The sequence below is a fragment of the Salmo salar genome, chromosome ssa17 (assembly GCF_905237065.1).
Source record: "Salmo salar chromosome ssa17, Ssal_v3.1, whole genome shotgun sequence".
Lineage (NCBI taxonomy): Eukaryota > Metazoa > Chordata > Actinopteri > Salmoniformes > Salmonidae > Salmo > Salmo salar.
Genome location: NC_059458.1, coordinates 69,509,419 through 69,534,821, shown reverse-complemented (window position 1 = coordinate 69,534,821; position 25,403 = coordinate 69,509,419). Strand labels below are relative to the sequence as shown.

The 25,403-nt window shown below is 47.1% G+C and overlaps 1 protein-coding gene across 4 annotated transcripts in view; it reads left to right on the top strand.

Moving 5' to 3' along the window:
* Positions 1-25,403, top strand: part of LOC106592487 (IQ motif and SEC7 domain-containing protein 3) — a 294,872-nt gene that overhangs the window by 79,976 nt on the left and 189,493 nt on the right. For all 4 annotated transcript variants that reach the window (XM_045700042.1, XM_045700047.1, XM_045700043.1 and 1 more), the window contains exon 2: positions 7,254-7,331. In XM_045700042.1, coding sequence (XP_045555998.1) covers positions 7,254-7,331 — 78 coding nt within the window. The remainder of the gene's footprint in view (positions 1-7,253; positions 7,332-25,403) is intronic.

The window sequence follows — 25,403 nt, the reverse complement described above, 5'->3', positions numbered from 1 at the left end:
GTTGAGTGTGTGATGGTTGAGTGTATGATGGTTGAGTGTATGATGGTTGTGTGTATGATGGTTGAGTGTATGATGGTTGTGTGTATGATGGTTGAGTGTATGATATTTGAGTGTATGATGGTTGAGTGTGTGATGGTTGAGTGTATGATGGTTGAGTGTGTGATGGTTGAGTGTATGATGGTTGAGTGTGTGATGGTTGTGTGTGTGATGGTTGAGTGTATGATGGTTGAGTGTATGATGGTTGTGTGTGTGATGGTTGAGTGTATGATGGTTGTGTGTGTGATGGTTGAGTGTATGATGGTTGAGTGTATGATGGTTGTGTGTATGATGGTTGAGTGTGTGATGGTTGTGTGTGTGATGGTTGAGTGTGTGATGGTTGAGTGTGTGATGGTTGAGTGTATGATGGTTGAGTGTATGATGGTTGAGTGTATGATGGTTGAGTGTGTGATGGTTGAGTGTGTGATGGTTGAGTGTGTGATGGTTGAGTGTATGATGGTTGTGTGTATGATGGTTGTGTGTATGATGGTTGAGTGTGTGATGGTTGAGTGTGTGATTGTGGAGTGTATGATGGTTGAGTGTATGATGGTTGTGTGTATGATGGTTGTGTGTATGATGGTTGAGTGTGTGATGGTTGAGTGTGTGATTGTTGAGTGTGTGATGGTTGAGTATGTGTGGATATGTGGATGTGTACATGGGAATTGATTTGTTTTATTGATTTTATTAGGATCCTCCCATTAGCCGACCCCAGTGTGTGCAGTACATGTTGTGTACTGTTGTGTACTGGTCCCACTTTGGGAATCGAACCCACAACCCTAGCGTTGCATGCACCATGCTGTACCAACTGAGCTACGACAGGGAGAATGAGAAAACCCTATGACATAGCAGAAAGCAAAACGCAACTGCGTATCCCTCACCACTCACCAAACACTCACACTGTGTGTGTGTGTATATTAAACACATCTTATTTAAGGATCTCACTAAAAATGCCATTCTTTACTCTATATGCCTTTCAGAAGTAATTTCTGAATTGACTCCATCCTGCAACTACCTGACCTGTTGGCCTAATCCTAGTTAAGCAGGGCCTTAAATAAATACAGAGCCCCACGTCTGTCCCTGGTTGAGAGATGTATCTAGTTATATCCTGATTGGTTACTTCCTGCTCTTGCTAAGTCAGGGCGACGTCATCATGGGCAACTGAATGATCAGTCTTGTTGACCCAGAGCCAAGGTCCATCACTGAAATGGTGTCCCCAGGTAAACAAGGACTCGTAAAAATGGGTTCCTCGCTGGTAGCCATAGTGCTGTCGGTGAGTTTTGTTCTGATTGTAAAAACCCTCCCAGTGAGATCCAAGAATACACCAGTCAGACCAGAACCCCCCTAGTGAGATCCAAGAATACATCAGTCAGACCAGAACCCTCCAAGTGAGATCCAAGAATACATCAGTCAGACCAGAACCCTCCAAGTGAGATCCAAGAATACATCAGTCAGACCAGAACCCCCCTAGTGAGATCCAAGAATACATCAGTCAGACCAGAACCCTCCTAGTGAGATCCAAGAATACACCAGTCAGACCAGAACCCCCCTAGTGAGATCCAATAATACACCAGTCAGACCAGAACCCCCCTAGTGAGATCCAAGAATACACCAGTCAGACCAGAACCCTCCTAGTGAGATCCAAGAATACACCAGTCAGACCAGAACCCCCCAGTGAGATCCAAAAATACACCAGTCAGACCAGAACCCCCCAGTGAGATCCAAGAATACACCAGTCAGACCAGAACCCTCCTAGTGAGATCCAAGAATACACCAGTCAGACCAGAACCCTCCAAGTGAGATCCAAGAATACACCAGTCAGACCAGAACCCCGCCAGTGAGATCCAAGAATACACCAGTCAGACCAGAACCCCCCTAGTGAGATCCAAGAATACACCAGTCAGACCAGAACCCCCCTAGTGAGATCCAAGAATACACCAGTCAGACCAGAACCCCCCTAGTGAGATCCAAGAATACACCAGTCAGACCAGAACCCCCCGAGGGAGATCCAAGAATAGACCAGTCAGACCAGAACCCCCTAGTGAGATCCAAGAATACACCAGTCAGACCAGAACCCCCCTAGTGAGATCCAAGAATACACCAGTCAGATCAGAACCCCCCTAGTGAGATCCAAGAATATACCAGTCAGACCAGAACCCTCCAAGTGAGATCCAAGAATACACCAGTCAGACCAGAACCCCCCTAGTGAGATCCAAGAATAGACCAGTCAGACCAGAACCCCCCTAGTGAGATCCAAGAATAGACCAGTCAGACCAGAACCCCCCCAGTGAGATCCAAGAATACACCAGTCAGACCAGAACCCTCCAAGTGAGATCCAAGAATACACCAGTCAGACCAGAACCCCGCCAGTGAGATCCAAGAATAGACCAGTCAGACCAGAACCCCCCTAGTGAGATCCAAGAATACACCAGTCAGACCAGAACCCCCCTAGTGAGATCCAAGAATACACCAGTCAGATCAGAACCCCCCTAGAGAGATCCAAGAATATACCAGTCAGACCAGAACCCTCCAAGTGAGATCCAAGAATAGACCAGTCAGACCAGAACCCCGCCAGTGAGATCCAAGAATAGACCAGTCAGACCAGAACCCCCCTAGTGAGATCCAAGAATACACCAGTCAGACCAGAACCCCCCTAGTGAGATCCAAGAATACACCAGTCAGACCAGAACCCCCCTAGTGAGATCCAAGAATACACCAGTCAGACCAGAACCCCCCTAGTGAGATCCAAGAATACACCAGTCAGACCAGAACCCCCCAGTGAGATCCAAGAATACACCAGTCAGACCAGAACCCCCCTAGTGAGATCCAAGAATACACAAGTCAGACCAGAACCCCCCCTAGTGAGATCCAAGAATACACCAGTCAGACCAGAACCCTCCTAGTGAGATCCAAGAATACACCAGTCAGACCAGAACCCCCCTAGTGAGATCCAAGAATACACCAGTCAGACCAGAACCCCCCCTAGTGAGATCCAATAATACACCAGTCAGACCAGAACCCCCCTAGTGAGATCCAAGAATACACCAGTCAGACCAGAACCCCCCTAGTGAGATCCAAGAATACACCAGTCAGACCAGAACCCCCCCTAGTGAGATCCAAGAATACATCAGTCAGACCAGAACCCCCCTAGTGAGATCCAAGAATACACCAGTCAGACCAGAACCCCCCTAGTGAGATCCAATAATACACCAGTCAGACCAGAACCCCCCTAGTGAGATCCAAGAATACATCAATCAGACCAGAACCCTCCTAGTGAGATCCAAGAATACACCAGTCAGACCAGAACCCCCCTAGTGAGATCCAAGAATACATCAGTCAGACCAGAACCCTCCTAGTGAGATCCAAGAATACACCAGTCAGACCAGAACCCCCCTAGTGAGATCCAAGAATACACCAGTCAGACCAGAACCCCCCTAGTGAGATCCAATAATACACCAGTCAGACCAGAACCCCCCTAGTGAGATCCAATAATACACCAGTCAGACCAGAACCCTCCTAGTGAGATCCAAGAATACATCAATCAGACCAGAACCCCCCTAGTGAGATCCAAGAATACACCAGTCAGACCAGAACCCCCCCAGTGAGATCCAAGAATACATCAGTCAGACCAGAACCCTCCTAGTGAGATCCAAGAATACAAGGGTCAGACCAGAACCCCCCTAGTGAGATCCAATAATACACCAGTCAGACCAGAACCCCCCTAGTGAGATCCAAGAATACAAGGGTCAGACCAGAACCCCCCCAGTGAGATCCAAGAATACAAGGGTCAGACCAGAACCCCCCAGTGAGATCCAAGAATACAAGGGTCAGACCAGAACCCCCCAGTGAGATCCAAGAATACAAGGGTCAGACCAGGCCAAACCAACTGCAGGCAATCACAGCACGTCTGGAGTTAAAGCAGTGGTATGTAAAGTCGGGGTCACCACCCCTGTTGGGGTCGCAGGGGAACTGCAGTGGGATCACCAATTATTATTATTTAAACAAAAAAAACTATTTTTTGGGAGAACAAAACATTCATAGTACAGATTATTGTACCGGAAAATAAACAAACGTTTTTGAGAAAGATCATTTGTTATTTGTTGAGGTTGTTGTCTTTAGATTTGGGGTGGGGTGGAGAGAAATTGTTGGGATAAAAATGCGGTACCCAGAAATTCTGGCAAAAAAAAATGGGATCCCCGCTAAAAAAGTTAGAATTACCACTGAGTTAGAGGATGAGAGAAAGGTAAACACCACAGAGCGAGACAGAGAGAAGAGAGACAGAGAGACAGAGGGATAGACAACGAGACAGACAGGTAGACACATAGAGAAAGAGAGAGACTGACATAGAGAGATAAACTGAAGCAGAGATGAGGAAAGATAGTGAAAAGAGAGAGAGAGAGGCAGCGAGTATCTCTGCTGATCATTAAGAAACGGTCATCAAATAGTTCTCTTAAGTAGCTGTCAAATAATCCTTGGGACATCACACTGACATCACACTGACATCACACTGAGTCAACCTATGTTCTTTTATTCAGTGACCGTAGACTGCTGGATGTCTCTCCTCATAGACAGCCACAACTCTTTCCCGTCTCCCCTCACCTACAAGCACCATTAATTAAGATCCAAATGTAGCTCCTTTCTGTTCCCTGTCAAAGCGAAAACCATTAAGGCAAAACAATTTACTGTCGCTCAGACTGTGCCAGAGGGAACGTTAGATGAGTGGTGTTCTGTATGCTAAAACCCACCCTTCACTGAAATGTATTCCAAAGAGTTCAACTTTTAATGAGGAAATTTCAATTATACATCCTCTAAGACTAATGTTGCTTTTGATGCAGGCCTTAACGACGCCTTCTTTCACTTGGCCCCCGACAGCAAGAACGTGCTGCCTCTTTTTGAGGGGGCTTGATGAGCAAACTAGCTTGTGCAGGACAGCGACTCATCTTCTAGTTACAGAAGAAGAAGAAAACACTATCGCCGTGAAACCGCTGACATATGACAGCAGAATACTACACCAATATAAACCTGCTCTCTCTCCTTCTCTGTGGTGGCCATGTTGGTTGTTTGTCATAATAATAAACAAATAATTGCCGTTATCTGTGTAAACGTCGCCTTCTGTGTGTGGTAATTGGTCCCCAGCGTGACCCTTTAGTGTTGACGACCTCTTAAAACCCTGTTGTGTCATGGTCATTAAAGAGAAATCAATTAGCAGAGTACTTAACAATAGGAATTAATTAGCCAGTTCCCCCACTTCCATTGATTTATACTACTGTGAACCACCACTAGAGATACAGCAACCACATTGGGTCAGTGGTATGTGAGCCCATCTCTCTCTCTCTATCTCTCTCTCTCTCTCTCTCTCTGTCCCCCTCACTCTCTATATCTCTCTCTCACTCTCATTTTATGAATTCTCTATCTCACCATCTCCAGCCACCATTCTCTCACTATCGCTCTAATTATCTCCATGTATCTATCTATCTCTCATCACTGCATTTCTCTCTTTATCACACCCTCTTTTTCTTAGCCTCTTTGTTCACCCCTTTCCTCAATCCTCTCTCTCTCTCTTTCTCTCTGTTCTCTCTCAATTTGTTATCTTATGATAAGTGTCAGACAGTTCATGATGGACTCTGGTGACTTCTAAACATTGCGGCTTTCCGACAGACAGGCATTAACCTTCATCATGAGTAGTGGATTTGGGTATAGGGAAGAAAACAGGGTGTCCCTACCATATAAATATAATTTACATTTTTATTCTAGTCATTATTTTTCTAAGGTGGCCACTCTCCACTCACAGGTGAGTGAATGCTGTCCTTGAAGGATCTACCCAATCTCCAGGTCTCCTGTTCCCCATGTACCGTTCCTGAGAGGAGGCCAAGGGAATGTAGTTCCTTAGAGAGGTTGATGGAGAGGGATAGAGAGGTGGAGTGGGGGAAAGGAGACTGAGATGGAAAGGCAGAGAGAGAGAGAGAGATGTGGAGAGAGTTAGAGGGCAAAGCAAAGGATTGGGCTCTGTAAATGGACTCTGTCGCTCCCTCTCTCCCTCCACGTCCCGTGTCCAGGCAGAAGAGAGATGGGAAAATGCTGCTGCTTTTTTTGTTATAGTAATTTATTGAATTCCTCATCCTGCATATCAGACCATGCCTCTCTGGCTCTCAGGGACAGGGGGATGGAAGGAGGGATGGAGAGTTTGTGGGACGGGGCTGGAGAATGAGGGGAGTGGAGTGGGGGACCACACAGTCTCAGGGATGGATAGAATGAGAAGGAAAGACTAGTTGTTGGAGCAAAAGAGAGGAGAGGTCAAGGAGGAGTGTTTGGCGGGTAAACAGCAAGGAAGGACAGCAGTATATTGTGGTCCCTGCGGGAACTGAACCCACAACCTTGACATTGCTAGCTCTATGCTCTAACCAGCTGAGCCCCACATGGCACTATGCTAGTCAATGTTCTCTGGCTAGGCTATGTGGAGGCAGGATGGGTGGAGGTGGGGAGGGTTAGAGGGCAGAGAGGCAGCCACGTGCCCCACTCCAAGCAGCCCCTCGTCGGGGACATCTGCCATCTCTCTCCCCTCTCACTGTGAGAGTCTGGCCCTCCTCCAGCCCTTTGGCCCGTTCAGCACACGTCTGGACATGTCCGACCGCTCCTCGATACCTGCAAGCCCCACAGCTGCCAGCAGGGGGAAAACGTGCCGTCACGGCCCGGCAGCCATGTAAGCCAGGTCAACAGGAGGTTGATTAAGTTGTAAAAAGGGCTATTTTGTGTCACAATGTCCAATAAATGAAGTGAACCAAGTGTTGAGAGGGCAAAATGGAAGCAGCTCTTTTTTTGGGGCTGAAGTGAAAGGGACATTCCTTTCACGCTTAGCTTGGTTGTTTGCTGAACCAACGAGCACTCTCTCCTCATAGATGCAATGCACTAACCCCCTTCCATACAGTAAAACACAGTATTTGTATTACAATGCATTTTAAATAGTGTCTTTTCAACAGTATGTACTTAAGAAAGAAACCTTAGTTACAGTTCAATTGCATATATTAGTTAAAGCCATAGAAATATTACTAAAACATAAAATATTGCTAAAGCAATTTGTCTCGACCCTCCTGGGTACCCTCAATATGGTTGATGCCAGTTCTAGTTATTCAATTTCAAACAAGCTCCTTACTATTCCTCCTGACTCGCTAATGTCCTTTCCCTCCCTTTTCTCTCCCTCCTCTCTCCCTCGTATCTCCCAGGAACCAGACCGTGCTGCACCAGTTCTGCTGCCCGGCCCCAGAGGCCCCCGAGGGGGAGTCCTCGGCCTGTGTCCCCAGGTAAGATGGCTGCCTTCCTTTTCACCCAGCGCCATATTTTGTTGTTGTTGTTGATTGTAGTCACCGTTGCTTCTAACCGTTTTCCTGGTGGTGGTGGTGCTACTGTAAGACAACACAACTGCCCCAGTTTCCTCCGTCTTGAAGTGGTTGTAAGTCCTTTGGGGGTCCCTGACTATCGTCGGCCAATCCCGGCTCAGTGCTTTCGTTTCCCCACTGTGATGTCATCAAGAGACGTAAGAGAGTGAGAATCTCCTACACATCTTTAAATAGTGGCCAGGTAGACAGAGAGGGAGTTACTATTCACTACAAATGCAGCTTGTCACTTTATTTGGGGTTTTGAGTGTTGAAAGAAACTCGAAATTAAGACCGAATCAATCTCAGCTCCAGGAGAGGAAATCAAGATAAATTCACGGGAACACGATGGTAATCTCCAAATCAGTCAGAGCGAGATCCTATTTCCTGCACACTGGTCAATTCATCCGAAGCACTGCTTCATAGGAAACAATAGAAGCACGGCCCAGGGCTTAGTGATAAAGGCAGGATGAGGGTGATATGATATTTTAATATCTCCACCGAGCACACAGTGTTATCAGGGAATGAGGTAAGCAGTCAGGAATGGTGCTGTGATGGACTGGAATCTTCCTTATACTCAACTACTGCATACTCCTAGTATCTGAGGAGAGTCAGCCGTTTCAAAATCCTTTATCTCTGCCTCCTTGTCTTTCTCCTCAACCCGTCTCCATGTGGACATTATGGATGTTGATCAGTCTATATGCAACAGTAGCTCCTGCAGTTCATGGAGTCAATTCTTTTTCTGGCTCCAACAAAACGAGACGCACCAAGTCTTTGTTTGGCCACTCGGCATTGCTCTGTTTATCCAAATCCACTGCAGGCGGAGCACTCTGCAAATGACCACGACTGCCAGTGGAACGTCAATAGTAATTAAGCCATCCAGCCTGGACGATTGCTGCTAAGAATGGGGGAAGAAAAGTGGAAAAAAGCCGGCAAGGCAAAGCATGTGTTGATGCTGGATTCCACCAACCCTGTGGTGCTGGATACAATAAAGCATTGCTGGAACAAAAGCTCCAACGCTCATCCTCTAAATCCCACTTTAACCACCACCGAGGCCCTGGGTGATTGAATTAGTCACACTGAGAGAGAGAGAGAGAGAGAGAGAGAGAGAGAGAGAGAGAGAGAGAGAGAGAGAGAGAGAGAGAGAGAGAGAGAGAGAGAGAGAGAGAGAGAGAGAGAGAGAGAGAGAGAGAGTGAGAGAGAGAGAGAGAGAGAGAGAGAGAGAGTGAGAGAGAGAGAGAGAGAGAGAGAGTGAGAGAGAGAGAGAGAGAGTGAGAGAGAGAGAGAGTGAGAGAGAGAGAGAGAAGAGAGAGTGAGAGAGAGAGAGAGAGAGAGAGAGAGAGAGAGAGAGAGATGAGAGAGTGAGAGAGAGATAGAGAGAGAGTGAGAGAGAGAGAGAGAGAGAGATAGAGAAAGAGAGATAGAGAGAGAGAGAGAGAGAGAGAGAGAGAGAGAGAGAGAGAGAGAGAGAGAGAGAGAGAGAGAGAGAGAGAGTGAGAGAAAGAGCGAGAGAAAGAGATAGAGAGAGAGAGAGAGAGTGAGATGGAATCACCTCTCTGCAATCATCTTTGTCTTTGCACCAGAGGGGCAAACGGAAAACTATTTATCAGATAAAAGTCTGGTTTGCCTGGGAAACTACTCTCAAAAGTCCCCTCCAGTCAGTGACTGTCACCTAACCAGCCACAACACCTTGTTATTGAGTATAAAGAGACCGTTCAGAAGCACAAGTTAAGATGAATTCAGGTGACTTTCATCAAAGGCGGGCAGGGAAATTGGAGGGAAAAAAGACAGACAAAAACAATCAGAGTTCAGTGGATTGAACTGATAGAAGTGGCTTGGCAGCGGTGCGTCGTGCGATTCCTTTGGGCTCAGGGACCATTAAGCAGAGCTCAAACAGAATGGACACCACAAAACAAAAACGATGAAAATACCCCCAAAGCAAACCACTTCACACGGAACTCTCTCAGAGCGCTTTGTGGGTTGCCAGGTTTTGTTGCTTCTTTTAGCCTATCTCTCTGAAAGTCTCTTTTCTTTTCTATTCTGTTTGTTGTTACATTTTTCTTTGGACTTCAGTGTTTTGTCAGTGAAGTGTTGATCGTCATACGTTTAAACCTCACGACATGACATCACACCCACGAGCCTCCCTTCTCATCCACACCACTTCCACCCATTCTGACCTGTCGCTCCCACCGCCACCTCAATGTATTTTACTATGTAATAACAATGTAACAACTGAAGTATAACAATGTCATAATCAATGTCATAACCAATGTCATAACCAATGTCATAACCAATGTCATAATCCACCCAGGTCTCATTGAGAGGTTCAGGGTCTGCCACTAGGGCAAGGCAACTGGTTCGCCATACACTGACATGCAATGCATTCGTGTTCATGTGGAGAATTGTTATTACCATGTTATTGCATGCTTTTGGCTTAGTAGTGATCAGAACATAGAGCTCCCTGTCTTTCTGTGTTTGTGTGTGTTTGTGTGTGTGTCTGTGTGTGTCTGTGTGCACTGTCGTACCCATGACACAGATGTTTAACATGCTTCAACAAATACCCAACAGCTAATATCAGCCATGGGCATCTAGGCTAAGGCTCACTGATAAAGGAGAGACACTTCTCATTGATGAATTAGCCTAGCGTCATGCGATTTTAGCCTAGCGTCATGCTATTTTAGCCTAGCGTCATGCTATTTTAGCCTAGCGTCATGCTATTTTAGCCTAGTGTTTCACCCACCGTTGTTTTGACACAAGGCCGAGCCACCGTCACTCTCCTTGTTAAGGCATATCCACAAAAAGCTGCTTCCTGAAATAATGTGAGTTCATTCCTGTCTTCTGTGATTGAAGCACTGCAATATTTGCCCACCAAAACAAGTCCTCATTTCCACATGAAAGACGGCTCCTAGCCTGTTCTGCACTGCCGTATCTTCACTCTGGGGAGTAATGAAGCTCTGTTTTTCACAGACACAGAAACACATAGATACACACATTGCTAGTGGTGTAAAAAGTACCTAATTGTTATACTTGAGTAAAAGTAAAGATACCTTAATAGAAAATGACTTAATAGTCAATGTCACCCAGTAAAACCCTACTTGAGTAAAAGTCTAAAAGTATTTGGTTTTAAATATACTTAAGTATCAAAAGTAAATGTAATTGATCAAATATACTTAACAATCAAAAGTAAAAGTAAAAGTATAAATCATTTCAAATTCCTTATATTAAGCAATCCAGACACCACCATTTTCTTGTTTTTTTAATTTACGGATAGCCAGGGGCACATTCCAACACTCAGACATAATTTACAAACAAAGCATGTGTTTAGTGTGTCCGCCAGATCAGAGGCAGTAGGGATGACCATGGATGTTCTCTGTTTAGTGTGTCCGCCAGATCAGAGGCAGTAGGGATGACCAGGGATGTTCTCTGTTTAGTGAGTCCTCCAGATCAGAGGCAATAGGGATGACCAGGGATGTTCTCTGTTTAGTGAGACCACCAGATCAGAGGCAGTAGGGATGACCAGGGATGTTCTCTGTTTAGTGAGTCCTCCAGATCAGAGGCAATAGGGATGACCAGGGATGTTCTCTGTTTAGTGAGACCACCAGATCAGAGGCAGTAGGGATGACCAGGGATGTTCTCTGTTTAGTGAGTCCTCCAGATCAGAGGCAGTAGGGATGACCATGGATGTTCTCTGTTTAGTGAGTCTGTCAGATCAGGGCAGTAGGGATGACCAGGGATGTTCTCTGTTTAGTGAGACCACCAGATCAGGGCAGTAGGGATGACCAGGGATGTTCTCTGTTTAGTGAGTCTGCCAGATCAGAGGCAGTAGGGATGACCAGGGATGTTCTCTGTTTAGTGAGACCACCAGATCAGAGGCAGTAGGGATGACCAGGGATGTTCTCTGTTTAGTGAGTCCTCCAGATCAGGGCAGTAGGGATGACCAGGGATGTTCTCTGTTTAGTGAGTCCTCCAGATCAGAGGCAGTAGGGATGACCAGGGATGTTCTCTGTTTAGTGTGTCCTCCAGATCAGAGGCAGTAGGGATGACCAGGGATGTTCTCTGTTTAGTGAGTCCTCCAGATCAGAGGCAGTAGGGATGACCAGGGATGTTCTCTGTTTAGTGAGTCCTCCAGATCAGGGCAGTAGGGATGACCATGGATGTTCTCTGTTTAGTGAGTCCTCCAGATCAGAGGCAATAGGGATGACCAGGGATGTTCTCTGTTTAGTGAGTCCGCCAGATCAGAGGCAGTAGGGATGACCAGGGATGTTCTCTGTTTAGTGAGTCCTCCAGATCAGAGGCAGTAGGGATGACCAGGGATGTTCTCTGTTTAGTGAGTCCGCCAGATCAGAGGCAGTAGGGATGACCAGGGATGTTCTCTGTTTAGTGAGTCCGCCAGATCAGAGGCAGTAGGGATGACCAGGGATGTTCTCTGTTTAGTGAGTCCTCCAGATCAGAGGCAGTAGGGATGACCAGGGATGTTCTCTTGATAAGTGTGTGAATTAGGGGGGAATAAGGGGGATCAGTGTGCACTAGGGAGGGGTAAGGGTGGGGGAATAAGGGGATCAGTGTGCACTAGGGAGGGGGTAAGGGTGGGGGAATAAGGGGATCAGTGTGCACTAGGGAGGGGTAAGGGTGGGGGAATAAGGGGATCAGTGTGCACTAGGGAGAAATAAGGGGGATCTGTGTGCACTAGGGAGGGGGAAAGGGTGGGGGAATAAGGGGATCAGTGTGCAGTAAGGGGGGGAATAAGGGGGATCAGTGTGTAGTAAGGGGGAATAAGGGGGATCAGTGTGCACTAGGGAGGGGGAAAGGGTGGGGGAATAAGGGGATCAGTGTGCAGTAAGGGGGGAATAAGGGGGAACAGTGTGCACTAGGGAGGGGGTAAGGGTGGGGGGAATAAGGGGATCAGTGTGCACTAGGGAGGGGGTAAGGGTGGGGGAATAAGGGGATCAGTGTGCACTAGGGAGGGGGTAAGGGGGGGAATAAGGGGATCAGTGTGCACTAGGGAGGGGGTAAGGGGGAATAAGGGGATCAGTGTGCACTAGGGAGGGGTAAGGGGGAATAAGGGGATCAGTGTGCACTAGCGAGGGGTAAGGGTGGGGGAATAAGGGGATCAGTGTGCACTAGCGAGGGGTAAGGGTGGGGGAATAAGGGGATCAGTGTGCACTAGCGAGGGGTAAGGGTGGGGGAATAAGGGGATCAGTGTGCACTAGCGAGGGGTAAGGGTGGGGGAATAAGGGGATCAGTGTGCACTAGGGAGGGGTAAGGGTGGGGGAATAAGGGGATCAGTGTGCACTAGGGAGGGGTAAGGGTGGGGGAATAAGGGGATCAGTGTGCACTAGGGAGGGGGTAAGGGGGGAATAAGGGGATCAGTGTGCACTAGGGAGGGGTAAGGGGGGGAATAAGGGGATCAGTGTGCACTAGCGAGGGGTAAGGGTGGGGGGAATAAGGGGATCAGTGTGCACTAGCGAGGGGTAAGGGTGGGGGAATAAGGGGATCAGTGTGCACTAGCGAGGGGTAAGGGTGGGGGAATAAGGGGATCAGTGTGCACTAGCGAGGGGTAAGGGTGGGGGACTAAGGGGATCAGTGTGCACTAGCGAGGGGTAAGGGTGGGGGAATAAGGGGATCAGTGTGCACTAGCGAGGGGTAAGGGTGGGGGAATAAGTGTCAACAGTCAACAGATCTAATGATCTATGAACGAGGGCATGATTGGGGAGGAGGGAGGGCGGGGGGTGTGAGTCAATCAACACTTCTGATATGCAAGCTCTTAAAAACAGCATGAGCTAACACGTCAACTGATAAACGGCACTCAGAATCTGTTTCGTTTTATTTATTTTTCTATGTTATTTTATTTTCTGCAGAGCCGTACCTTCCCCTTCGCTCTACAGCAGATGTGTTGCAGCAGCAGAAGGGTTGCAGCAGCAGATTGGTTGCAGTAGCAGATGTGTTGCAGCAGCAGATGGGTTGCAGCAGCAGAAGGGTTTCAGCAGCAGATGGGTTGCAGTAGCAGATGTGTTGCAGCAGCAGAAGGGTTTCAGCAGCAGATGTGTTGCAGCAGCAGATGGGTTGCAGCAGCAGATGGGTTACAGCAGCAGATGGGTTGCAGCAGCAGATGGGTTGCAGCAGCAGATGTGTTGCAGCAGCAGATGGGTTACAGCAGCAGATGGGTTACAGCAGCAGATGGGTAGCAGCAGCAGATGGGTTACAGCAGCAGATGGGTTGCAGCAGCAGAAGGGTTGCAGCAGCAGATGGGTTACAGCAGCAGATGGGTTGCAGCAGCAGATGGGTTGCAGCAGCAGAAGGGTTGCCGTAGCAGATGGGTTGCAGCAGCAGAAGGGTTGCAGCAGCAGATGGGTTGCAGTAGCAGATGGGTTGCAGCAGCAGATGGGTTGCAGCAGCAGAAGGGTTGCAGCAGCAGAAGGGTTGCAGTAGCAGATGGGTTGCAGCAGCAGATGGGTTGCAGTAGCAGATGTGTTGCAGCAGCAGATGGGTTACAGCAGCAGATGGGTTACAGCAGCAGATGGGTTACAGCAGCAGATGGGTTACAGCAACAGAAGGGTTGCAGCAGCAGAAGGGTTGCAGTAGCAGATGGGTTGCAGCAGCAGATGGGTTGCAGTAGCAGATGTGTTGCAGCAGCAGATGGGTTACAGCAACAGATGGGTTACAGTAACAGATGGGTTGCAGCAGCCATCTGACAAATCTGACAAATAGGGAAAGAGAGAAGGGACAAAAGGGCTCGTTATTTCCAAAACAGTGTGTGTTCCACGGACGGCTTCTCTTAGAGAAAACTAAATCAGTTCTGATAACGTCTTCTACCCCTTCAGGGAAACTGGAGTACCTGAATGCACCACAGCTAGCTAAACTCAAAAGCTGCATGCCTTTCATTTAAACAATTTGTCGTGTGGTCTTTGTTGACTGCAGATGTCTGTACAAACAGGGATACAGCCTTGAACGCAAACTTTGATCGAAATTTAGAACTCCAACACTGATGTAGAAACTCAAACACTCTCATGATGGAATGGACTGGAGTAGCTCTCAGACTCTAGAAAGGATAGGGCATTTTGGAGTCATGGTCCGTCAGCCCATGATAACAAGTGTATACACTTGCCAGGGTTATAGGTGTTTTCAGATCAGTTATAGATGTGTCATGTGTACAGCATGTTCAAATCTCCTTCCTGGTGTGGTGACGGTACATTTACTGTACTTCGCAGTGACACAATGGTAACAGTGGGCTAATCGGACCAAGGACAGCGCAGATACTGACACCCTAACCAATGGTAGTGCAGATTCTGACTTCACCTGACCAATGGCAAGCGAGGTGGAGGTGGGGTCAGAGCGAGGTCTCGTTAGATGTCTGTTCCACAGGGCAGAGTGAATGTTAGCTGATTCGTCTCAATATGTCCCCTTTCCTCCCAACTGTTTCCCCGAGACCAGAGCAACAGACACACCTTAACGAGATGCACTATGCTAATCTGCCGTAATGACCTGGCTCGTCTGAGACGGAATTAATCATCGTGATCTTTTTTTTTTAGGGGGGGGGCTGTTTAGATTTTAATCAAGAATGGTTAATGCATTTCATATATGTCAATTAAGGAAATGTTTTGAAGTTTACTTATGAGTTGATGCATTTATATTTAGCTCAGTGCCTTCACATGAGGGTTAAGGACATCGGTAAGAAGATGTCAAAATAACTCTCTGTCTCTCAAATAGTTTATAAATGGTCAGTTGGCTTTTCCTCTCTCTCTTTCACTTTCTTGCTTCTCTCTTTTCCTCTCTCTCGTTCCCTCACTTTCTTTCTCTCTCCTTTCTATCTTCTCTCTCCCTCCCTCTTTCTCTGTCGTCCTTTATATCCCTGTTTCTCCCACCAACTCTACCTCTCTCTCTCTCTATCTCTCTCTACTTCTCGTTCTCTCTCTCTTTCTACCTCATTCCCTCTCTCCTTCATTCCTTCTCTCTCCTTCCCCCCTTCTCTGTGTGTGTTTACCGGTGGGAGTTGTGCTGCAGATGGGTGCACAGCTCTCGGGGCTCAGGGTGTCATGTCGATTAGTGGACGCTTGTGTTCTCCAAGCAGGTCAGGCCGAGGTGAAGTCAACTCCTCTGGATCCAGGATAACACTCACACAGTATAGAACCCCGTCACACATCACGTCAGAGAAGTACAAGCTACGCTATGAACATTGGAATCAGTTGCTCACTACTCTTCAACTACATTTCTCTCTTGCTCTTTCTCTTTCTCTTTCTGTTCATTTCTGTTGCTCCCTTATCCCCATACTCTACTCTCACTCTGTCTCTCTCTCTCTCTCTCTCAATGTGAAAGCATGGTAATGCTTTCACATTGATAGCCGCTCAGCAACTAGTTGATCCTGAACTCTGAACTCCTAATCTAATCAAGGCTCTGTGCTCGCATGCCACCACTCAGCCCCTCCTCAAGTTCTATGTGGAGAGCGTTGAGACAGAGAGAGGAAGAGGAATGTAGGGAAGGCTTTGCACCTGGCAGGCATATGGTTTCCTTGAAACGAGCGTCTGGACAGACGGAACTTGGGAACATCATTACCTAAATATATCCAGCTGATGGATGGAAAACTCTTTTCGGCAATTTCCCCTCCAAAAGCATATGCGGCGATATCACACCCCACATAACAATAGGTTATGATTAGCATCGCTAGTTGATCTAATCATCTGATTGGTTGAGGAAATGTATGGATGTCATTAATCACATTCATCTTCGCCTGCCACTTGCGCAGGTAGACAGCTGTGTAGGTGCCGTTTTCCGTTGTCAATTGATCATATTAATAAACTCCCCTAATTAGCCATGCTGTCTGCCGCTGAAGGTAACTCTGGGACTCTGGGAAAAATGAGGAAGCAGCGGAAACTCTACTTCACGGTCACACTCTTGTGTCTAGCACCGTGACAGATAGGGTTTTACTGTGGGGGTTGGCAGACTACAGAGACCATGATGCATTGGGGCACCGGGGGGAAAGTGGTATGTGGTTGATGGTGTTGCTGTAGGACGTTCAGGGGCATGCTGGGAAGTTTGGAGAGCTCGTTTGTTATGGGGCTTGTCTTTGGGATGTGTTGGCCCCCCTGCAGTTTTCTCACTCTCTTTTCCCGGGCGAACCAAATGTGTGAAGGCTGAGGAGATACTGGAGGAGCGTCTCTCACTGCTTTCGTCCTCACACTGATGGACCCCCTACCTTAGTAGCATATAGTCACGCACACACACACGCACATACACGTCACACTCACACCCGGGAATTAGATTTCACATGTGTTCTCTCTTAATCACACTCTATCAAAGGTCCTGTCACCTCCTCTGCTCTCTCTCTCCCTCCCTCCCTCCCTTTCTCTCTCTCTCCCTCCCCATCCCTCTCTTGCTGTGCTGTTGCCTTGGAGTGACTCTGTGCACTGCCTCAGCTGGGGAAAGTGACCTTGCTGCCTTGCTGTGCTGTTGTCATGGAAACAGGGCGCAGCAGGGAGACGGGCAGACAGCAGTGGTTCCATCCACAGGCTGTCCATAATAGATGGAGACTTTGAGTGGACCAGAGTGTGTGTGTGTGTGTGTGTGTGTGTGTGTGTGTGTGTGTGTGTGTGTGTGTGTGTGTGTGTGTGTGTGTGTGTGTGTGTGTGTGTGTGTGTGTATGTGTGTGTCACTGTAGAAGTTGCTGAGCCAGCAGCAATTCATGGAGACATCTGCATCATTTGCCCTTCATATCTACTCTCTGTCCACGAGTCTGCTCCTCATCCAATCACTACTGGCTTCCATTAAAATTCCGTGTCCCCTCAGCCTATCAGAATGCCCTCTGCTCCTATTTCCCAAAGGCTTCAACCAATCAGCCTTTGCCTCGTTCTTTTCATTTCCCAGGGTTATACCACATTCCCAATTATTTAAAATCTTTAAAACCCTCTTGATGCAAAATGATGTTTGACTCTCAAACATTACATTTCTCTTGTATAGAATGCATTTGCTCCCCGTAGTTGTGTAAAGTACTTACACTTACATTTTAGTCACTTAACAGATGCTCTTATCCAGAGTGACTTACAGTAGTGAATGCATAGATTTCATACATTTTTTTTCTTCCCCCCCCCATACTGGTCACCCATGAGAATTGAACCCACAACCCTGTCATTGCAAACACCATGCTCTACCAACTGAGCCACACGGGACCACCAAAATACTTTAAAGTACTACTTAAGGAGTTTTTGGGGTTATCTTTACTTCACTATTTATATTTATGACAGCTTTTACTTCACTACATTCCTAAAGAAAATGATGTACCTTTTACTCCATACATTTTCCCTGACACCCAAAAGTACTTGTTACATTTTGAATGCTTAGCAGGACAGGAAAATGGTCCAATTCACACACTTCAAGAGAACATCCCTGGTCATCCTACTGCCTCTGATGTGGCGGACTCACTAAACACACATGCTTCATTTGTAAATGATGTCTGAGTGTTAGAGAGGGCTCCTGGCTGTTCGTAAAAACATTGTGCCGTCTGGTTTGCTTAATATACAGTAAGGAATTTTAAATGATTTATACTTTTACTTTTGATACGTAAGTATATTTTACCAATAACATTAACTTTTGATACTTGAGTATATTTAAAACCAAATACTGTTAGACTTTTACTTTTACTAGAGTCATTTTCTATTAAGGTATCTTTACTTCTACTCAAGTATGACAATTTGAAACTTTTTCCAACACTGTCCTGCCCTATGTGCCATTTTCATAAGTTGAGATGAATTGTAATTGTACATTGATCGTGAGAAGGCCTTACTTATGGCTTGGCAGTCACCACACCACACACATCCTCATTGTGGAAGATTAATGCCCTGTCTTTGCATAGCACTGTAATCAGATTCCAACTGCACTCTTCACATTGCTCTCCATTTGATTGCTACCCACGACTGCGAGGCCACGCACGACTCCAACACCATCATCAAGTTTGCTGACGACATGACGGCGGTAGGAATGATCACCGACGATGATTAGACAGCCTACAGGGAGGAGGTCAGTGACCTGGCAGTGTGGTGCCGGGACAACAACCTCTCCCTCAATGTCAGCAAAACCAAGTAGCTGATCGTGGACTACAGTAAAGGGAGGGCAGGGGTGAGCACGCCCCCATCCACATCGACAGGGCTGCAGTGGAAGGGGTGGAGAGCTTCCAGTTCCTCGGTGTACAAATCACTAAGGCCTCTTTCCCTCAGGAAGTTGAAAAGGTTTGGCATGGGCCCTCATTTCCACAGCTGCACCATTGAGAGCATCTTGACTGGCTGCATCACTGCTTGGTATGGCAACAGCACCGCCCTTGGTTGCATGGCCTACAGAAGGTGGTGCGGACAGCCCAGTACATCACTGGAGCGAGCTCCCTGCCATCCAGGACATCGATATCAGGCGGTGTGAAAGTGGAAAGTCTCCAGCCACCCAAGCCATAGACTGTTCTCTCTGCTTCCACACAGCAAGCAGTACCGGTGCATAAAGTCTGACACCAACAGGCTCCTGAACAGCTTCTATCCCCAAGCTATAAAATGGAAAAATATTTTGCCAAGAAGGACTTTCTGAGTTGACCCTTGTATTTCAGTTTTGCACTGTCTCTATGCACGCTCACAGGACTCTACACACTCATGCACACTGACACTCAAACACACACATAACATACACAGACATTTAGTGCTGGGCAATATGGCCTAAGAATCATATCTAAAACTTACGGCCAATTCACGATATACAGTGCATTCGGAAAGTATTCCCTTTTTCCACATTTTGTTACGTTACAGCCTTATTCTAAAATTGATTAAATTAATTGGTTCCTCATCAATCTACACACAATACCCCATAATGACAAAGCGAAAACACAAGTATTCAGACCCTTTGCTATGACACTCGAAATTGAGCTCAGGTGCATCCTGTTTCCATTGCTCATCCTTGAGAAGTTTCTACTTGATTGGAGTCCACCTGTGGTAAATTCAATTGATTGGACATGATTTAGAAAGGCACACACCTGTCAATGTAAGGTCCCACAGTTAACAGTGCATGACAGAGCGAAAACCAAGCCATGAGGTGGAAGGAATTATCCATAGAGCTCAGAGGGAGGATTGTGTCCAGGGTACCAAAGAATGTCTGCAGCATTGAAGTTTGGAACCATCAAGACATTTCCTAAAGCTGGCCGCCCGGGCCAAACTGAGCAATCGGAGGAGAAGGGCCTTGGTCAGGGAGGTTACTAAGAACCCAACGGTCACTCTGACAGAGCTCCAGAGATCCTCTGTGGAGATGGGAGAACCTTCCAGAAGGACAACCATCTCTGCAGCACTCCACCAATCAGGCCTTTATGGTACAATGGCAAACGTCACGTATGGAGGAAACCTGGCACCATCCCTACGGTGAAGCTTGATCAAATCAAATCAAATTGTATTGGTCACATACACATGGTTAGCTGATGTTAATGCGAGTGTAGAGAAATGCTTGTGCTTCTAGTTCTAACAATGCAGTAATATCTAACAAGTAATCTAACAAATTCACAATGACTACCTTAAACACACAGATGTAAAGGGATGAAAAATAATGTGTACATATAAATATATGGATGAGCGATGGCCGTGCGGCATAGGCAAGATGCAGTAGATGGTATGGAATACCGTATATACATATGAGATGAGTAATGTAGGATATGTAGACATTATTAAAGTGCCGTTATTTAAAGTGATACCTTAGTGATACCTTTATTAAATCCATTCATTAAATTGGCCAGAGATTTGAGTCTGTATGTTGGCAGCAGCCTCTCTATGTTAGTGATGGCTGTTTAACAGTCTGATGGCCTTGAGATAGAAGCTGTTTTTCAGTCTTTTGGTTCCCGCTTTGATGCATCTGTATTGACCTCGTCTTAAGGATGATAGCAGGGTGAACAGGAAGTGGCTCGGGTTGTTGTTGTCCTTGATTATCTTTTTGGCCTTCCTGTGACATTGGGTGCTGTAGGTGTCCTGGAGGACAGGTAGTTTGCAGATCGCACTACCCTCTGGAGAGCCTTGTGGTTGTGGGCGGTGTAGTTGCCGTACCAGGCGGTGATACAGGCAGTGGCCCCGTGACAAGCCAAATTTCTTCAGCCTCCTGAGGTTGAAGAGGCGCTGTGCTGTTGCTGTTGCGCCTTCTTCATCACGCTGTCTGTGTGGGTGGACCATTTCAGTTTGTCTGTGATGTGTACGTCAAGGAACTTAAAACTTTCCACCTTCTCCACTACTGTCCCGTCGATGTGGATGGGGGGATGCTCCTTCTGCTGTTTCCTGAAGTCCACGATCATCTCCTTTGTTTTGTTGATGTTGAGTGAGAGGTTATTGTCCTGACACCACACTCCGAGGGCCCTCACCTCCTCCCTGTAGGCCGTCTCGTCATTGTTGGTAATCAAGCCTACCACTGTAGTGTCGTCTGCAAACTTGATGATTGAGTTGGAAGCGTGCATGGCCACGCAGTCATGGGTGAACAGGGAGTACAGGAGAGGGCTGAGAATGCACCCTTGTGGGGCCGTAAACACACCAGCCAGCTGGTCTGCGCATGCTCTGAGGACGGGGCTACGTCTGCCTTCTGGGCCGGCAGCCTTGCGAGGGTTAACAGGTTGAAATGTTTTACTCATGTTGAACACGGAGAAGGAGAGGCCACAGGCTTTGGTAGCGGGCCGTGTCAGTGGCACTGTATTGTCCTCAAAGCGAGCAAAGAAGTCATTTAATTTGTCTGGGAGCCAGACGTTGATGTCCGCGACGGGGCTGGTTTTCTTTTTGTAATCCGGTGGTGGCAGCATCATGCTGTGGGGATGTTTTTCAGCGGCAGGGACTGGGAGACTAGACAGGATCGAGGGAAATATGAACAGAGCAAAGTACAGAGAGAATCGTCAACCATTTTGAAAAGAAGGTTGACGACATCCGATCCTCGTTTGCTAAGTCAAACGACACCGCTGGTCCTGCTCACACTGCCCTACCCTGTGCTTTGACCTCTTTCTCCCCTCTCTCTCCAGATGAAATCTCGCGTCTTGTGACGGCCGGCCGCCCAACAACCTGCCCACTTGACCCTATCCCCTCCTCTCTTCTCCAGACCATTTCCGGAGACCTTCTCCCCTACCTCACCTCGCTCATCAACTCATCCTTGACCGTTGGCTACGTCCCTTCCGTCTATAAGAGAGCGAGACTTGCACCCCTTCTGAAAAAACCTACACTCGATCCCTCCGATGTCAACAACTACAGACCAGTATCCCTTCTTTCCTTTCTCTCCAAAACTCTTGAACGTGCCGTCCTTGGCCAGCTCTCTTGCTATCTCTCTCAGAATGACCTTCTTGATCCTAATCAGTCAGGTTTCAAGACTGGGCATTCAACTGAGACTGCTCTTCTCTGTGTCACGGAGGCTCTCCGCACTGCTAAAGCTAACTCTCTCTCCTCTGCTCTCATCCTTCTAGACCTATCTGCTGCCTTTGATACCGTGAACCATCAGATCCTCCTCTCCACCCTCTCCGAGCTGGGCATCTCCGGCGCCGCCCACGCTTGGATTGCGTCCTACCTGACAGGTCGCTCCTACCAGGTGGCGTGGCGAGAATCTGTCTCCACACCACGTGCTCTCACCACTGGTGTCCCCCAGGGCTCTGTTCTAGGCCCTCTCCTATTCTCGCTATACACCAAGTCACTTGGCTCTGTCATATCTTCACATGGTCTCTCATATCATTGCTATGCAGATGACACACAATTAATCCTCTCCTTTCTCCCTTCTGACAACCAGGTGGCGAATCGCATCTCTGCATGTCTGGCAGACATATCAGTGTGGATGACGGATCACCACCTCAAGCTGAACCTCGGCAAGACGGAGCTGCTCTTCCTCCCGGGGAAGGACTGCCCGTTCCATGATCTCGCCATCACGGTTGACAACTCCCTTGTGTCCTCCTCCCAGAGTGCTAAGAGCCTCGGCGTGACCCTGGACAACACCCTGTCGTTCTCCACTAACATCAAGGCGGTGACCCGATCCTGTAGGTTCATGCTCTACAACATTCGCAGAGTACGACCCTGCCTCACATAGGAAGCGGCGCAGGTCCTAATCCAGGCACTTGTCATCTCCTGTCTGGATTACTGCAACTCGTTGTTGGCTGGGCTCCCTGCCTGTGCCATTAAACCCCTACAACTCATCCAGAACGCCGCAGCCCGTCTGGTGTTCAACCTTCCCAAGTTCTCTCACGTCACCCCGCTCCTCCGCTCTCTCCACTGGCTTCCAGTCGAAGCTCGCATCCGCTACAAGACCATGGTGCTTGCCTACGGAGCTGTGAGGGGAACGGCACCTCCGTACCTTCAGGCTCTGATCAGGCCCTACACCCAAACAAGGGCACTGCGTTCATCCACCTCTGGCCTGCTCGCCTCCCTACCTCTGAGGAAGCACAGTTCCCGCTCAGCCCAGTCAAAACTGTTCGCTGCTCTGGCACCCCAATGGTGGAACAAGCTCCCTCACGACGCCAGGACAGCGGAGTCAATCACCACCTTCCGGAGACACCTGAAACCCCACCTCTTTAAGGAATACCTGGGATAGGATAAAGTAATCCTTCTAACCCCCCCCCTTAAAAGATTTAGATGCACTATTGTAAAGTGGTTGTTCCACTGGATATTATAAGGTGAATGCACCAATTTGTAAGTCGCTCTGGATAAGAGCGTCTGCTAAATGACTTAAATGTTAAAATGTTAAATGTTGATGAAAACCTGCTTTAAAAAATTCTATACATTTGAACAAAAATTCTAAAAAACAGTTTTTGCTTTGTCATTATGGGGTATTGTGTGTAGCTTGATGAGGGGGGAAAATCTATTTAAGAATAAGGCTGTAACGTAATTTTTTGTTGTTGCTGTTTACAGTATCTACATTTGAATGAGAAATCTTTTCTCAAAATAAGCATTGTTGTAGAATTAAAGGTCAAATACACTGCATTTCATACAGTCAGCAATAATTTAATGAATTCAGGGCTTGTGAAGTTATAACTAGGCTAAATACACTACCTTGTCAAAAGTATGTGGACACCTGCTCGTCAAACATCTCATTCCAAAATCATGGCCATTATTATGGAGCTGGTCCCCCCCCTTTTCTGCTATAACAGCCTCCACTCTTCTGGGAAGGCTTTCCACTAGATGTCGGAACATTGCTGCGGGGACTTGCTTCCATTCAGCCACAACAGCATTAGTGAGGTTGGACACTGATGTTGGGCGATTAGGCCTGTCTCACAGTCTGTGTTTCAATTCATCCCAAAGGTGTTCGATGGGCTTGAGGTCAGGGCTGTGTGCAGGCCAGTTAAGTTCTTCCGAACCAATCTCGACAAACCATTTCTGTATGGACCTCGCTTTGTGCCACGGGGGCGTTGTCATGCTGAAACAGGAAAGAGCCTTCCCAAACTGTTGCCACAAAGTTGGAAGCACTGAATCATCTAGAATGTCATTGTATGCTGTAGCGTTAAGATTTCCCATCACTGGAGCTAAGGGGCCTAGCCCAAACCATGAAAAACAGAAACAGCCCCAGACCATTATTCCTCCTCCACCAAACTTTATAGTTGGGACTATGAATTCACAGTTGAGCAGGGCAGCTCTAGCGGGGAAGAAATTTGATGAACTAACTTGTTGGAAAGATGGCATCCTATGACGGTGCCATGTTGAAAGTCACTGAGCTCTTCAGTATGGGCCATTCTACTGCAAATGTTTGTCTATGAAGATTGCATGGCTGTGTGCTCGATTTTCTACACCAGTCAGCAACGGGTTTAGCTGAAATAGCCAAATCTACTCATTTGAAGGCATGTCCACATACTTTAGGCCATGTCGTGTATAAGCCTTACAAAACCATAAGATCCACTAATAACTTAATTAGTTTATCAAAATTATTGAACCTACTTTTTGTTGTTGTTGCAATAATCACTGATCTGGCGTTCAAGTCTGTCCATTAAATTGCCCTGTTTTAACTAGAACCATGCATAATGCACATTCACTAATCATGACTAACTTCTTGTAGCAGGCATTAAGCTATTGGAAATTAACACAGGTCTCATCAACAATCTCTCAAGCCCAAGTGCTACTGAGTAGCCAGCTAATCTTTATATTTCAAGTTTAGCCAACTTGGCTCTATTTGCAAGCTAACAAGGTAGACCAGTTGAATTGTTATGAACACACCCTTCTGTCTGTCTCCATCTGGTTGAACAGCATGCTATTCTGTCCACTTTGTTCAGATGTTGAAATCAAGTGGCCTACCTTATTTCTCAGTATGAGAACGAGTTGCCAATTCCTTATACAATGGTGTTTTATGCCTATTGCACATTTCTAAAACACAGACTAGACAGCTAGTATAAAAGTCTTTGTCTAAAATGCTGCTAGCGGTACGTGAGGTACCCCAATCCCGCGCACGACAAACTGAGCATTCATTTTCCAGAACCAATGTCAATTGCTACTCCAGTTTTAGTAGTGTCTGCGCTGTGTGCAGTTTGAGGAGTTGAGACATAAAGCGGGTATCGTTGGGAAGGTTAACTTCTCCTCTGTTACAGTAAAATAATGTCTCTGTGTTTTGGTGTCCATATGGTCGATTCTGTTGGACAAGTCCTCTAATGCAAATAGCGAGCTGAAACCGCTTGTCAGAGATGAAGATGTGATCTCTCATACTTGTTGTGAGTGGCAGGGGGAGGGGCTTGGTGTATGTGTAAACGACGCCAGGACAGCGGAGTCAATCACCACCTTCCGGAGACACCTGAAACCCCACCTCTTTAAGGAATACCTGGGATAGGATTAAGTAATCCTTCTAAACCCCCCCCAAAGATATAGATGTACTATTGTAAAGTGGTTGGTCCACTGGACATCATAAGGTGAATGCACCAATTTGTAAGTCACTCTGGATAAGAGCGTCTGCTATATGACGTAAATGTAAATGTAAGAGGCGAAGCGAGAGGTTTCACTCTCGATAAAATCTGTACAAAATAAGACCAATGCGTTTCTATGGGCTTATTTTGGACTTAGCTCGTTG